The 16,483-nt window shown below is 34.1% G+C and overlaps 1 protein-coding gene across 1 annotated transcript in view; it reads left to right on the forward strand.

Annotated features, from left to right (window-relative positions):
- The window catches only part of Hs3st-A (Heparan sulfate 3-O sulfotransferase-A), a 6,110-nt gene extending 2,391 nt beyond the window's left edge, over positions 1 to 3,719 (forward strand). Inside the window, exon 2 of the mRNA XM_017910742.1 lies at positions 3,123 to 3,719. Coding sequence (XP_017766231.1) covers positions 3,123 to 3,719 — 597 coding nt within the window. The remainder of the gene's footprint in view (positions 1 to 3,122) is intronic.
- Positions 3,720 to 16,483: the final 12,764 nt, after the last annotated feature.

Here is a 16,483-nt window from a genome sequence, read left to right on the forward strand (position 1 = left end):
AATTAAAAATAATTTAAATAAAATTGTTTAGATCCTATTGTTATAATTATTAAATCCTATTATTATTATTATATCAGTAATGCCTGGAATTAGATTTTATTAAAAAATTAACTCAGAATCAACATTTTAATTAAAATATGCAAATTGATTTTTATTAATTGTTTATTTATTGTATTTATTGGTTTCCTGTGTCAATTTGTTAAATGTTCACTATAATTTTTAATGTCTCTTTGAAATAATTGTATCATTATTATTATTATTCTTATTTTAATTAATACTAAATCATAAATGTTTTAATTCATCTTTGTATAATATTTCAAATTTACTTTTGCAATTCTACTAATTCAAATTGCTCTTTATTAATTTATAGTTAATGTATCTCACGTGCAAAACAATTTTCTACAAATAATTAATTTGAAATTGAAAATTAGAAAATTAGATATTTATACTTATTCATTAGAGGTATTTTATGAAAGGAAAATATAAGGTAGGAATAGAGGGTTCTATCAAGAAGAAATTACTATGATGATAATGTCCACTCATTTCTCAAAATTAGGATAAATCCTGTATTATTAAGTAATTTTTGTTGAAATAGCCATTTTATAAAATACCTGATAAAAACATTACTGAATGTAATCACGGGTAATGCTGCCCACTACGAACACATTTTTGCTTTTAGCGTTACTACTAAATAACATGCAACTCACATTTATGCATAATTTCCAAACATAAACAGCGTGTACCCGTGAAATTCTACATACCACAGGAGATATTATTATATAGGATACACAACTTGACACAATGCAAAGTGGCACATTTTTGGTAACCAACTATAGCGTGTATTATCATGTATAATTTAATTTTCAAAAAAATTTGGTTTACTTTAATAATTCAAGTTTATTTATTTTAATAATAAATTCGTCAAACGATAATAAGAAATTTTATTCTAAATCAGTTATTAAAATATGACTTGTATTTAATGTATTTTTATTTATTTATTATGCATCAAAATTATGAATTATAAGTTAGATAGAGAATTAAGGATTCTAGAATTTGTAAAATTCCGAAGTTTAATTTTGTGGAATTCTGAGATTCAAAAATTTTGATTCTGTAAAATTCTAAATTTCTAAAATTCCAATATCTACAAAATTCCAAAATTTCAGCTCTGTGATATTCTAAAATTCTAAAATTCTGCGAATTTAATTTTGGAAAATTCTAAAATTCCAAAATCTACAAAATTTTCAAATTTTAATTCTGTGAAATTCTAAAATTCTGAATTTTTGATTCTGTTAAATTTTAAAACTAAAAATTTAATTCCGTGGAATCCTAAATTTCCAAAATTTGGATTCTGTAAAATTCTAAAACTAAAATTCTAAAATTTACAGAATTCCAAAATTTTTACTCCATAAGAAAAGCTTTCAAAACTCGAATAGTATTATAAATTCTGAAATTTATATTCTATAGAATTCTAAAACTTTCTTTGCGTGGAATTCTGAAATTTTTAAACCTGGGTACTTACAAAATTTTATTTCTAAAAGACACTAATATTCTAATTCTATGGAATTCCAAAATTATAATACCGTAATATTCTAAAAATCGATTTTTATATTCGCTTGTTTTATACTTTATAAATTTTATATTACTCTCGTGTGGAAATTGAAGTTTCCATTAATTACTAATTAACGAAGTTGATCTAATCTTGATTGAACCTAGCACCAATCTTTCGTGGATTACCATAAGCCAGCCACATTGTAATCTATTATGAAACAATGGAATTACGTAGTAAATCGAGGGCAAACCTGACAAAGTTACACAAATTAGTCATCAGAATAATTAATCTGTTTTCATTATTCAGCAACATTGATTGCAGCGTGGAGTGATAATTGCATTTTATGGAAAATAGAATAAAATTGTTTGCACTATATAAAACTGATCACATCATTTCTTCAATAATATAATACATTATTTCCTTAGAAATTTCCCTTTATTAATTTCTTTACTTTATTCACACCTTCTACCTTGTTAAGGTGTCGAAATAAAAATTTCGAAAAAGTTGTATTTTATTATCAAAACTATACTATAACTACTATGCGTTGCTGAAAAGAAGTCATCTGAGAAACTTGTAGGACCGAATCCCCACCAGCCCAACCATTCTAACATCATAGCAGAAGTAGAGTAAAACGCTTCCCTTATTGGTAGAACTGATCCCTTCCTATTAGCCCGGTCATAGAACACCATGTGACAAAGAAAGCGAACGAAGCAACGAGACAAAGTGAGACAGACGCAACAAATAGATGCAAGAGCGTAGACTCATCCCAAAAGCATATTAACTTCAGATTCTTCCGATGAACACGTGATTATTTGCAATTACTAATTACTAATTAGCATCTTGACTAACTATTCATTGCATTATGCAGCAAACGTGATGCACTATACGCATATTTTTTATATTTATGTTGTATCGTGTGATTTTTTTAAACGGTTATCTAGTACGATGCAATTGCATAATTAATTTATCGTAAAAAATACATCTTAAATTTTAAATCAATTTGCATAAATGATGTCAATTATTATTACTTTTGTACTTCTTTACTTTATAAATCTTTGAGCTACTGTCATCTGATTCCTTATCCGACTCACTGCTTTGTATTTCCAATTCTAGGTCTTCAGTTGCGTCTTCTATTATTCCATCTTTCGTCCAATATTCGTGTTCCAGTGTTTCTACGTGTTTACAAAATCCTTTCCAATCATTCGGTGTCGTTTCGTTTATTGCCTGGCGTAGTAGTGCTTCCAATTCATTGCAAGTTAACTCTGAGATAACATTTCTTTCGCGGATATCTTACGCCTATGTTAACGTATCACGTTAGCGAACTTGGAGATAGTACTTTTGGGAGTGTCATAGAAAATTGGGTATTACTAGCGAGAGTATAGGCGGTACTAGTGCAATACCCCTCTTGCCGCGCAGTCGAACGAGATAACTTCTTTTCAGCAACGCAGCGTACCTCATAGCGAAGAGAAGAATATCGAATCGGCCACCGAGAGTTAGACTCGTGACCTAGCCCTCGCTTAGCAAACCCCTCACACTATCCACCTAACGATAGTTTCTCAATCTCCTGTTCCAGGTACCTGAAAGAATCCGCGCAATGAACGCGAGTGTAAAGCTGTTGCTGATAGTCCGTGAGCCAGTGACCAGAGCGATCTCAGACTACACTCAGCTGCGAATTCACGCAGCGACAGCATCCACGGTGACGAACGGAACGCCGCGTAGCGTGCAACAGCAGCAACAGCAGCAGGCTGCTCGAACTTTCGAGGAGCTGGTGATACGACCGGACGGCAGCATCAACGAGTCGTACAGGCCGGTGGCCATCTCCCTGTACCACACGTACATGCACAGGTGGCTGGAAGTGTTCTCCAGGGAGCAAATCCTCATAGTGAACGGTGACCAGCTAATCGAGGACCCTGTGCCTCAGTTACGCAGGATCGAGAACTTCCTCGGTCTGGAGCCACGAATCGGCAGACACAATTTCTACTTCAACCATACGAAAGGCTTCTACTGCCTGCGTAACGAGACGTCTGAGAAGTGTCTGAAGGAGAGCAAAGGCAGACGTCATCCGCGGGTCAACCCGATAGTGGTGACCAAGCTGAGGAGGTTCTTCAACGAGCACAACCAACGTTTCTACGAACTCGTGGGCGAGGATCTCGGCTGGCCTGAGGAATAACCGTCGTAGAGAAGTGGTTTGATCGCCCCGAAGTTCATCGCAGTTCATGCGCGCAGCCGCCAGAGGGCCACGACGTTCCACCAACAAGCTGTTTGGGTTTCCGTTTATGCCGAATACAGAGATTTTGCGCGAGATTCGTAACGTTCTTTCGTTGAAATGGATATCACGAAGGTCCCTCGAGGCTCCACCAGCTCTGGACGTACCCCGAGGAGTGGAACGGTGAAGAATTGATAGGTCAGCGCGAGAGAATAGGTTCGTTCCGAGGCAAACTCGGCTGGTCCGGGAGAACTTCTTAACAAAGCGAACGCGAGCAAGGTTCCTGCGCTTGACACGATAAAGGAAGCTTGTAATTGCTACGGAGCACCTCGAAAATCTCGATCCGCGGGGATTACGTGGCAAACTTCTTCCTTGGAATTAGCTGAACATCGTCCAGGGAATCGAACGGGGTAAATTAAGAAGTACACCGTGGCTGATGAAAGGAAACATCGCGAGATTTAACAGCGGATCAAGTGAACGTCCTGCCGATGAGGATGGGGCCATCTTCGTGATAGGAATTCACGAATCTCAAGACCAGTATCTTTTCGTTCAAGATGTAACACGTTGGCAACTATGCTACCTGCAAGTAGCATCGTCGTTCACGCCCTTCCTGCTGTTTTCCTGAGTACCTTCTGGAACAACTCCATCTACAACTGGCTCTTCTCATCGTGGGACGAATCAAAGCTGATCAGGATGAGTACCTTTTATATCTTACTGATTAGCTGTAATACTTGAAACGGGTAACACGTATCTGATAAAACGTTAGGCTCTCTCAAACGTCAATGTGCTCGAATACGTGAAATTTATAAAAGTTTCAGTTAGTAGAGACTCTGAGTCTCCATGGAATCCTGATTATGACTGATCATGTGACTAAGGCAAGGATTGGGGACCTGGAAGGAAAACACAAAATTCTTTAGGTTTTAGTGGGCCATTAAAAATTCGTTGAAAGACTGGGTCTAGAATCCTGATAGACTGGATAGAATCCTGATCATGACTGATCATGTGACTAAGGCAAGGATTGTAGACCTAGAGACTTTGTCTCATAATTGGAACAATTCTCAATTTATAAAATATCCAGTTGCTATCTCTGGGTCTCCATAGAATCCTGATTATGACTGATCATGTGACTAAGGCAAGGATTGTAGACTTAGAGGCTTGGTCTCATAATTGGAACAATTCTCAGTTTATAAAATATCCAGTTGCTATCTCTGGGTCTCCATAGAATCCACTTCTGACTGATCATGTGACTAACACAAAGATTGGAGACCTGGAAGGAAAACACAAAATTAGACTCAGAAACTTGGTCTCATAATTGGAACTATTCTCAATTTATAAAATTTACAGTAACTATCTCTGGGTCTCCATAGAATTCTTTAGGTTTTAGTGTGCAATTAAAGATTCGTTGAAAGGGCCAAGAGGTGGAATGGGTCTCTCTGGTAGGTGATGAGAGGGAGGTGATATGGTTTCTTGAAAAGGTGCAACAATTCTGCTGCCTCTTCGAACAGGACGCTCGAACTCGAGTGGACGTTGAAGAGGCCGTGGCAATGAGTCGAGCCATTAAATCGAGTGCATGCAATTTAATGGATATGTGCCCCGGCCAGGACTCTTCATTACTATCGGAGATCCTGAGTCCCCTCTCGTGTTCGCGTTTCAGTCGCTCGTCCTTGCGTGCTAATTGCTTCGAGTTGCCGCCGGGTGCAACGCCAACGGGACCGATTTCTGCCCACGATCGATGCCTCGAAAAAAAGTTTCCCTCTCGAAGGGTGCAGCTGTTAACGTGCCATTTGTTCTTCCTAACGGCTACCTTGAACTTTGCTATTACACGACGGAGATCAAAATTTCGTGGTAACTGATCGATGGCCAGGGTTCTAACGAAGGTCTCGTTGGCTTTTATCAGTCAAAGAAATGAATTTTTTTGTTTTTATGATAGGAGGGGAATAAATATTAAATTAAATTGGCGTGGAAAAAGTTAATCTCTGCCAAAATGGCTGAAAAAATATTTTTTTAGTAAATTACCACCGTGGAATTAATTTCTATGAAATTGGTATGAAAGAAAATTGGTATAGATTAATATTAACGAAAATTTTATTATTAATAAGCAAATTAACATGAGAGAGTTAATTTCTGCAAAAGAAAAATGAAGTTTGTATGAAAAGTGAATTTTATGAGTTTTAAGTAAAATTAACTCGGTGGCGTTAATTTTTAAAAAATTGGGATTAAAAGAGATGGTAAGAGAGAGGAAAAATTATTTGAGAGAGAGAAAGAGAGACTGGAATGCGAATACGAGTAATCTCACATTTATCAATGACCAAAGCTTCAACAATGTAAAATTGAGCCAATCTCAGGGAAGAAATCAACTGGTAACTATGTTATATGTTTCTGATAATATCTGTTACTTCATGGATACAGGAATACCTATAATTTAAACTGAAACATGGAACAAACTCGTTCATTCAAAAATACCTAAAAACACCACAATTATACTTAACGCACACAGTACCATACATCATATGAAACATATAACATAGATTGAACTAGTACTTTCATATTCATTTCTACAGAGTGCACATTATGGTACATTTTTTATGGTATATTTTTCTGGTATTTAGGAATACCTGAAAAAATACGATTTTTCTAAAGCATTAAAAGTATCATCTAAAATTGTTTTCTAAAAATGAACATAACCTTGCACTTGACTTCATATCTTATTCCAAAGCGTATTTTGTTTTACATACAAAAAAATTATTATCTGCCAATTAAAATTTAAGACATATAATCAAAAATAGCAAAAATCGATTAAAAACAACATACGCGGAATAACCTTAGAAAGTATTCCTGCGTGATAAAACACAGACCAACGTGCAAAATTCTTAACTTGGATCACGTATTTGTATTCGCCAATACAAAGAATAATATTATTATTCATTAAAAAAAATTAAGCATGTATATAAAAGTCATAATATGTGAAAATAGTCGTGTCCAAAACCGTAAGTATCAAACGGGTTAACACAACCTCTAAATTCGCCAGAGAGACCCATGGGTAGCCAAGAGTCACTCGTACCAACCTTACCAACGCGCGATCCGATAGGCGGGCGATTAGCTCGACAGGCGTGATGATCAGCAGGCGCAGAATTGATTAAACGTTGGCGCGAGAGTGGGTAACGAGATGATCGAGGCGAGCGAAGAAAATTAGCGAGCGCGTGGGGAATCGATCGGACAGGCGAAAGCAGCGAAAATCGTCGTAGAAATATCGGGAGGTTAGGTTAGCGCGGAAGGCTGGGGAGTGGGGGAAGCCGATGGCCGATATCAGTCACGGCCACGTGTATCCCAGAGGAGCGCCTATCGCAGACCAAGCGTGGGAGAGTAGATTCCGGCTGGGTCGTTACTCAGAGGGCCGGATGTCTGTCCGTCGATTCTCGTGGCGAACGAACGAAATTCGAGCACATTGTACGGCTGCGGGGTATTTAGGTCGATCGATCTCCCCGTGTAAGAGAGCAGAATGATCCATCGATGCTGTTACCCGTTCCTCCGCGTGGCTGCGCGCAAGACCGCACGTCTTGTTCTACCGAACATCCCAACCTACACTTACATCTCGCTACGTACACAGATAGGGAGGGGGAACTCGCGCACTAGCGCGTGCACCAGGTATACTACGGACAGTGGAGACAGACGGACGAACGGACGGACGGACAGATACTGTTCACAGAAAGTAACGCCGGCCAAAATAAAGTAGAGGCGCGGGTCCTGTGGAACGCTCGCTCTCGGGTAAGAGGGGTGGGGGTAGGCTTAACATGTCAGTGGTGGGGGTAGGCTTAGCCTGTCAGTGGTGGGGCGACCAGTTCCGCGGACCCCGTTGCATGGATCACATTGGTCCGTGAGTTTACATATCATATAGGGTTAACTAGTTGGTATTACAGAAGATTTAATATTTTTATAATCCACATTGGAAGTTGTTATATCGAGTCGTTAAGCTTATTGTGTACAGGAGGAGAGCCACCCGTCTGTGTGTAGAGGTAATGGGACTTTAGAGAGATCAGGATAGAGGGCTCTGTGATCTTGGGTTTCGTTGCTCCGCTCTACCGGTTAATCAATGAAATTCGTTTTATGCAACAGAAGAGAACGGTACATATGGCGCTTTTCTTTTCCTACGGGTGCACGACTCGTCGAATGGATTAGGGGTGGGAAGGGGATCGTTTAACGAATTGCGTTCACTCTTTCGTGTTCTGGAGGTGAAGTGGATGAACTGAAATTTGGAGGACGGTTAATACTGCAGTTTTTTATACGCGTTATTATAACGGCATTGTGGGTGTCGTAAAATTTCATTTAATACTGATTTATGGTTGCACTACGATACAACCGTTTTCGTTTTATTACAGTACGATGTAATAAAATATGTCGTCAAAATGAGTGAATGTCAAATTATACATATCATCGTTTAGGGGACTTAAGGAAGTAATTAGTAAGCTTATTAATATTCAAATTAAATATTTTTTGCAATCTTTTCGCTTAAAGAAGAGCAAATGGGGAATAAATAAATAGTGTACGTAGAGTAAAAATTTTGTATGTAATATAATTTTAAAAGTGCATCATTGGTTTTGAAAATTTTAAAGAGTTTTATAGGGAAATTCCAGTCGAGAATTTTCAACGATCGACTACAATCGCTTGTGGCTTAGAGCTTGGGATTTTTTTTTTTTATTATTTCAGCCGTAAACTGGGGCAAAATGAAATTTTAATCGATTCGATGGTTACTTGAACTTGCAAAACGACGTTTACATTGTACCCAATCAATTCGTTAATTGCAAAGATCGAAAGGCAACCCCAGTAACGCCATTGAGAGCACGAAAAATCTTAATTTTATTAAAAGCTGCAAACCGGACACGAAATCGCGTGGTAAATTAAAATTTTTTAATTAATCGACAAATTTCATTGTTTCGAGTACCTTTTACTTTATTACACCGCGTATATTTAGTTTGTACAAAATCTAGGATATAAGCATCAAACGAATACATATCAGAAAAATGTGATAACGAGGTATATACAATTTTTTATATAATATATGTATATATATAGGTAAATTATCGAAAGTATTATGGGGATAAAAATTCGAAAGTGTTAATATTAATTAAAACATAGAAACAATGAACAGAGTAAGTTTTCATATGTATATTTTTATCAGGAACTACAACAAATATTGAAATTGCAAATACTAATTGAAAGTAATATATTTTGAATGTTCATTGAAATAAATAAGATGTATTAGAATCATTTTCAATGAAGAATTTCAGAAAATATTAAGTGTAAAAAATAATTCTATAAATAATAACAGTACTTTGTTATTAGATTTTAAATTTACACAATTTTTGCTGAAATTGAATATGGTGATATGAGTGCTTTGATACATGTTCAATTCTTTCTACGCTTCCTTGTGTATAAAATATTACACTAGATTCTAAAATATCAAAATTCTGCATCAAACGTGGGAAAAATGTCTTTAATTTTGTTTAGAAAAATAGAAAAATAGACAGTGCGATGACATTGAGTTATTAATTATTATTAGTCAATATATATGCATTGTCTACTAATAATAAATCATAAAAATTATTTGATCACTATGTTTACCAATTCCAAGTCTAAAATGAAAGAAGAAAATTAAAAATTCATCCTGGGAATTTTACTTTGTGTATATAACCTATATTATGTAAATATAACCTATATTATGTCTAAAATAACACAAAAACTTATATTCAAAAATTATACACCTAACATAACTTCTTTTACAAAACAAAAACTGGATAATTTGTCCGTTGAAATATTTCTTGCCTCATAAATTCCAAAAATTTATTTCGCCCACCAAAACTGATTTCCCGCTAAAAAGAATACTTGTGCACTGTACAAATCAATATCAAATCAGAACTACCAAGTTAAAAATAAAACATCCTACATATTTGTAATATCGACAGGAAAAAAGTTGATTCAAAATTGATTGGAAAGAATTCGCACGTCGCTAAGGCCTGCCAACGCAGAGGAAGGTCCTGAAGGTATCCAAGAACGCCTGACGCGCCCCCTCCATTTGACGCTGAACAAAACCTTATAAATAGCCCTGTTGATGTTTCCATTCGGGACGCCGTAATGGACCTTATATCGCAGGTCCTATGTAAACCTATTCCGATATCCGAGGCACGAGATTGAAGCGGGGATATCGGCGAGAGAGGTTGGGGGGAACAGAGAAATAGGAACGGGCCCGGTATATATCACGCGGAGATAAAAGTTCGCGATAAAATTGACCATTTGTTTCTGAAGAAAAAAAGAAGGGGGGACCCAGCGCGAAGATTCCATCGATCGTTGCCGGGGACGTGTGACGCCTCGATGAACGAACATGGAATGCGTATAATAGGCGGGAGAAAATTGCTTTGGAATCTTCCAATACTTTCCTTTCTGCGCCATTTCCTCCGTTCGTGTGTGGATGACCGTTCAGTCGAGCAATTTGTACCAAATTCGTAACGAAAATAGAGACGTGTTATCAAACGTGATAGCACGCTTTGAACGTAGGGGAAGTTTCCCTTGGATCATATCGGTTCTGTGAATTTGCGATTCGTGGCTTTTGACAGGAGGCATTTACGGGTGTACATAACCTAGAAAGTAGACAAGAGTAAAAGCAAAGTAAAGTGAATAAGATATTTGGATAAGCATTGATTTAAATAAACCGTATAATACGATGTAACTTGGAAATTACATGTACAGTGCCGGACAAAATTATTGGCAAAGCATGGTACAAGTGCTTATAACTACTAAACAAATTGATTTGAAGGAAAAATTTTTTGACATATTCATTTATTATCTATTCTAGTTGTATTACATAGTCGAAGCAATAATATAAATAGATTGATTCACGAAACAATAACAAAAATGTATTTATTGAACATTTTATGGGTGCCCATACTTTTGTACAGAACTGTATGTACACTTACTGACGAAAGTTAACACGTTGAATGCCACGCTAGTTTTACAGGGATTGCCAGTGGCGCCACGATGAATTTTCTATTGTGCGATACATATAATGTTGAAATATTATCTGCAATAGATAAGTTACACTGTATAACCATGTTTGACATGTTAATTGCGACGGGGGTCACCATTGAATTAACGATGGTAATAATACAAATTTCTAAATATTGACATTTGTTTAAATTATATATATTTCTATCAATCTGGGCGTGTCCGTCACCCCTATGGCATTCAACGTGTTAAGAAACAACGTAATTATTTGCGAATTTCGGTATATTCTCTATCTTCTGAGATACTAAAATATACGTTTCTTAACACATTGTTGATCGGTGACGAGTTAACTCGTCCTTTCCTGCCCCAAACGTTGTTGAGTGATGGCGAGTTAACTCGTCACCGATCAACAATGTGTTAAGAAACGTATATTTTAGTATCTCAGAAGATAGAGAATTGTACTCGTCATTGCACTTGTATTATCTATTTCAATTTATGAAATAGAATATTGCGTGTGAAATTGATTTTGAAGATTGGATTACAAAATAATAGCCGGTGTTAACGCGTTCGACGTGCGGCGCCTGTGTTAACCGATAATGCCCCGGGTTGCTGCTGCGAACCGACACGACTGGAACGCTACTCAGTGAAATAGTGCGATTTTTGATTCTGTGATTGAACCACCGTGTTCCCCTCAAGTGCTTATACCTTATTGAGGTGAGGGGGCTCGATTGCGCAATCGCTAAATAAGCTATTTCTGATTTCCTTATACGCGTTCCCATCAAGCATTTATTGAAATATTTAAAATTTCTTGTCTGTTATATAATAAATAAATATACTAAAATAATATTATTTAAAAAATTACAAAGTACTTCATTATATAACTTGCCAAAGTACTTTATTATTCGCAGTGAAACTAATTAAAATCACGTTTCGTTCTGTTAAGAATATATCTTGAATTGCAATTTGCTTCGTTTGAGGTTATTTTACCTGTCGCTAGGTGGCGTAGGTTATACGCCTCGGCAACAAATTTCCAATTTAAATCGAAAACACTTTCCACGGTGTCGTTCATTAAATTCCGTGTCTTTTTCGGGCTGGTGCACCACGGTATCGCGAAATTACATCGAGAAATGAAAACTCGTTCCTTTTGAGATCGGGCAAGGAAGGTTAACCCCGGAAGCCATGGAAATCAACCATTCGTCTCCGTTCTCAACGCAACGCCGTAAAAGTCCCTATTACATGAAACTGCTAGTAATTTGCTCTAACATAAATATACCGACTCGTTTTGAAAGATAACGCGGCAAGGAGCAAATTGATCTATTCGTAAATGGATCTCTAATAATACCAAGTATTTACTTACACTTCTGTTATTTCAAAAAATAATTCACACGAAAGTATTACCAATATTTATTAAACAATTATTTTATGATAACTCTCTGACCAATTTATAATTTACATCCTTTATAACTAATATATAATTTATTTATAATTTATTATTCGCATCTAATTTATGTCTCTTTTTAATTTATTAAACACTAATACAAAATAAAGACAAATATAATATACTTAAAAATTTTTTATTTTCTTTATTTTTATTTTTCTTAATATCTCTTTTTGGTTTATTAAACATTAATACAAAATAAAGACAAATATAATATATTTTAAGATTTTTAATTTTCTTTATTTCTTATTTTTCTTAATTTTTAAATTTTCTTTATTTTTTAATATAACATTTTGTATTCCTTTGTTATGCACTGGTATCTTTTTGAATTAATTAAAATATTATGTCATTAGTAATGGAATTTTTGTCCAAATTTTGTCACTAAACAAATTCATCCACCAATCAAATTTCCACTAAACAAATCAATTGTCACTAAACAAATTTTTATTTTTTGTTAATTTAATTCAATAACCTTTTAAGTACACGAGGTCAAACGTTATAAGAAAGGTATTGTAAATTTTTGCCAAACATTGCATTATTTTCTATTTTATAATTTTTTACAAGGTGTTATTGAAATTATTATTATAGATTCACCTATGATAGCCTAATATTATAATATAAAATATCAATATTCCTAATCGAATGATTCTCCTTGTTCATAAAGACAAAAATGTCAAAAATCGCGAATGCCTTTGCACGTTCCATGTGTGACATTCGATATTGGACATCGCAGTTTTTCTTCGGGGTCAGGAACAAGAGAAGTGACGGGGAATTCGGTCAATCGCGAATAAACTCGTCACAGACGTGGGAGTTTGATCAAGGTTTTATCCTACAAGTGTCTTCCAAGTCTCCTAAAATATCATGATGATCCACAGAAGATTGTCCGTTCTTGACCTCCTGACCTCCGTCAAATAATTTTTAATAAATTGAGCAAACCATGAAAAAAATATTGCTCTTTTTTAAACTAATTCTTGATTAATCTCTATCATAATTCATTCATTGGATTCGTAAAAACGTGTATAACATTTTATTAATACTTTTGCATACATTTTTTCTTAAATTTACTATGCCATTTTGAATAAAAAGCTGTTTCCTTTAATTTCAGGATGTTGGAAATTTATTAAAATATTAAATTTCTCTCTTAAAATTTTAAATTTCTCTTTTAAAATTGACACTGAGATAAAAGACTGTGTTTCTTTATCTTTTCATAGAAATTTAATTTTCAAATATTTGTTAAATTTAAATACATTGCATAGAACTGAAAAATATAATAATGTAGTGAAAAGAAGAAAAGTAATTTTTCATTTTTTGGCAAGTATCTGATCCAGTAAAATATTTGATTTTTTATTTGAAAAAATAAAATTTGCTTATTAATTTATTTAAACATCGTTAAAAACGATTTATGTTAAATCAAAGCTCGATGTCATGTTTATTAAAGCTTATAAATAAAATCGTAGTTATGAAATATCTATAACGTGAAAAGTGGAACCTGTCAACAGAGAAAATAAAATAAGTGAAATATTACAGTCGTGCTCTCGGTTACAATTTTATAGAAACCCGTTAACTTTGTACTCGTATACAACGATGTGCTGCACAGAAATTTCCATTTGAAAAATTAGTATCGATTTATAGCATCACATAATAAAACATTCGTCGAAAGGAACTCAAAATGTTTTGCAAAATTCTACTGTCATACCCATGTATTAAAAAATATTAAGAATTATATAGTCATAGGCTATTCTTAAAATTTAATGTGCTTTAACAATTACAATATCAAAATATTATATTATAAAATTTGGGAAATTATAAATATATAAGTCACAGGCTTTTGTTAAATATGTCTTGATGAATACAATATTATTTTATAAAATGTGGAAAAGTGTGTAGGTACAAATTTTAATATGTCCTAACAAAGCATAATATTAATACATATTATATTTAAAAATTAAATTTTCAAATAATAAATCTTCCTTCTTCTTGCTGAGTAACACTGGACCAGTGTTCAATATTCTTTGTCTTGTTAATTTTTCTAAAATGAACAAAATAATATTTTATTCTTCTTTAATTTGAATTAAATTAAGTTAAGTAATACAAAAGTAATTACAAAGTGAATACAAAATCAAGAAAATTTACAATGTTTATAAATATTTAATTTTATAAATAATTTTATAAATATTCCAGTACCTGGAAAAAATATTTATCAAAATATTTGTATATTATAAAACTCACGATCAGTGAATAAAAATGATCAAATGTGTTAGTGAACCTTCTTAGTTTGTGATTATTTGGAATGTGAAATTAATGAAATTTGTATATGCTATTATAATAGCATTAACTTACAAATTATTTCATAAATATGATATAAATTTCCAAATTGATCCATAAATAGTGAAGATATCATTAAATATTATTTACTTAAAATAATGACGCAACAAAATGATCTTATTTAAATTACAAAATTAAAGAAATTTGTATACTGTATCATAAACTTACAATGTGAGCCATAAATAATGGGAATATCGTTACATGTTACTTACAAATAACGCAAAATGGTAATCCATCTTAATAAACCATTGCATTCATCAAAAAGAAACGTCACATTTTTATATGTTCTCAATGCAGCGTTTATTGAATAAAAATAATTCACCTATATTGAAACAATAACAGTAACATCTCGTTTTTAACACGTTGCACACAATCGAAGACCGTGGCTTCCAGGAAACGGCGACAAAGCAAAAATATCACGTAACAAAATTTAATTTACACCTAAATAACGTTACGTTTGTCACGCTTTCAACCGCCAATTGAAACATGCCCAAAAATAGCAAAAATATGAATTTCGCGAATATTTATCGAGTTCCCTTCCGAACGTCTTGGAAGTCGTCTGGAAGAACGAAACGATACGAACACATTTAAAATTCAGCATGAAATAAATATTTTTCATCGCGGTTGTTTGTTTTCAAGCGAAAGGGCTGTTTAATCTGATGTAAAAGCATCGCGACACCGCTATTTACCTGCGATAACGTCGTTATAAATATTGATGATCAACGATGAAATATTTCAATCCGGATCCGCAACGGTGGAAGAATATTTTATAAACGTAATATACATACATAAATTCCCAGGATGAAAACGAACATAATTCAGTGGCTCAGCACGATTGAACCACTGATACTCTTTCATAAGTACCAGATTGCTTCTGCACGATGTTAACACAGCACTAGCAAATGGGTTAAAATGGCTGTTTTCAGACTTTCCATGTTTATAATAGCTAAAAACTAAAAACTAATATTAATCACTAAAAGCCATAAATTAATAGTAATTTTCACTGAGATAGAAACGTGATTATATGTTTACTTTTATGTGTATTTATTTCGATCATGTCACACTTTATTTATTAGTTTAACAATTAAATAAATTCCACGTTCCAACCGTCCGCGAGACAAAGGTTAGGCAAGTGTTTGCATCCCCACTCCAGCTAGTTCACTGGCTTCCCTACCAGCTCACGCGATGACCCTATTGGTCGAAACGGAGACAAAGATCAACAATATCGGATCATATCGAGTCTGAGTAAAATCGAACATTCGGTCTTCGGATCATATCGTGTGAAATCGACAGTCTTCGCAGCATTGGCAAAGGCTTGAAGTCGAAATGCCATCTATTATTATTGGAATAATTTCCTTGATTCTTGTACATCACTACCTCTAATTTAATAAAGTTCTTCTGATTAAAAAATGAGTTTAAATACGATCTCATATAGATAAGGTAACAGTTTAAAATTCATTTATAGTTAAAAGAATTAATTTATATTTATATATATGTTCGATATGATACGTTATTGATCTTTGTCATCATTTTAGCCAATAGTGACATTACGTGTGATGATGGAGAAGTTAATAGACTGCTATTAGAGTGAGTATAGTTATTGTAAATGTACAATACCTCGATTTTTCTCAACATTTTATCCATTTTGAGTCATTTCTCCAAATTTTTGTAAAATACGTGTGTGAAAAATAGTTTTGCAGGTTATTATATACATTTGTGTAATATTTGTTTATAAATCTAAAAGTGATTGTATTTTATATACAAAGTGTGCACTTGTTTCTTTCTTAGTAATGCAAAATTCGGTGTAAATGAATTTTAAAAAATTTTTTCATTATACAATTTGGACATTTTTTCAGGACTTATGGGTTTGTTGATACGTGACCAATGACAATTTAATTTTCCTTAATTAAGGTATTTTTTCGAAGTACTATTAGAAAGATATCTATGCAAATATGTAAATTAATTTAAC

The sequence above is a fragment of the Eufriesea mexicana genome, unplaced genomic scaffold (genome assembly GCF_001483705.2).
Source record: "Eufriesea mexicana isolate 0111107269 unplaced genomic scaffold, ASM148370v2 scaffold474474847, whole genome shotgun sequence".
NCBI lineage: Eukaryota > Metazoa > Arthropoda > Insecta > Hymenoptera > Apidae > Eufriesea > Eufriesea mexicana.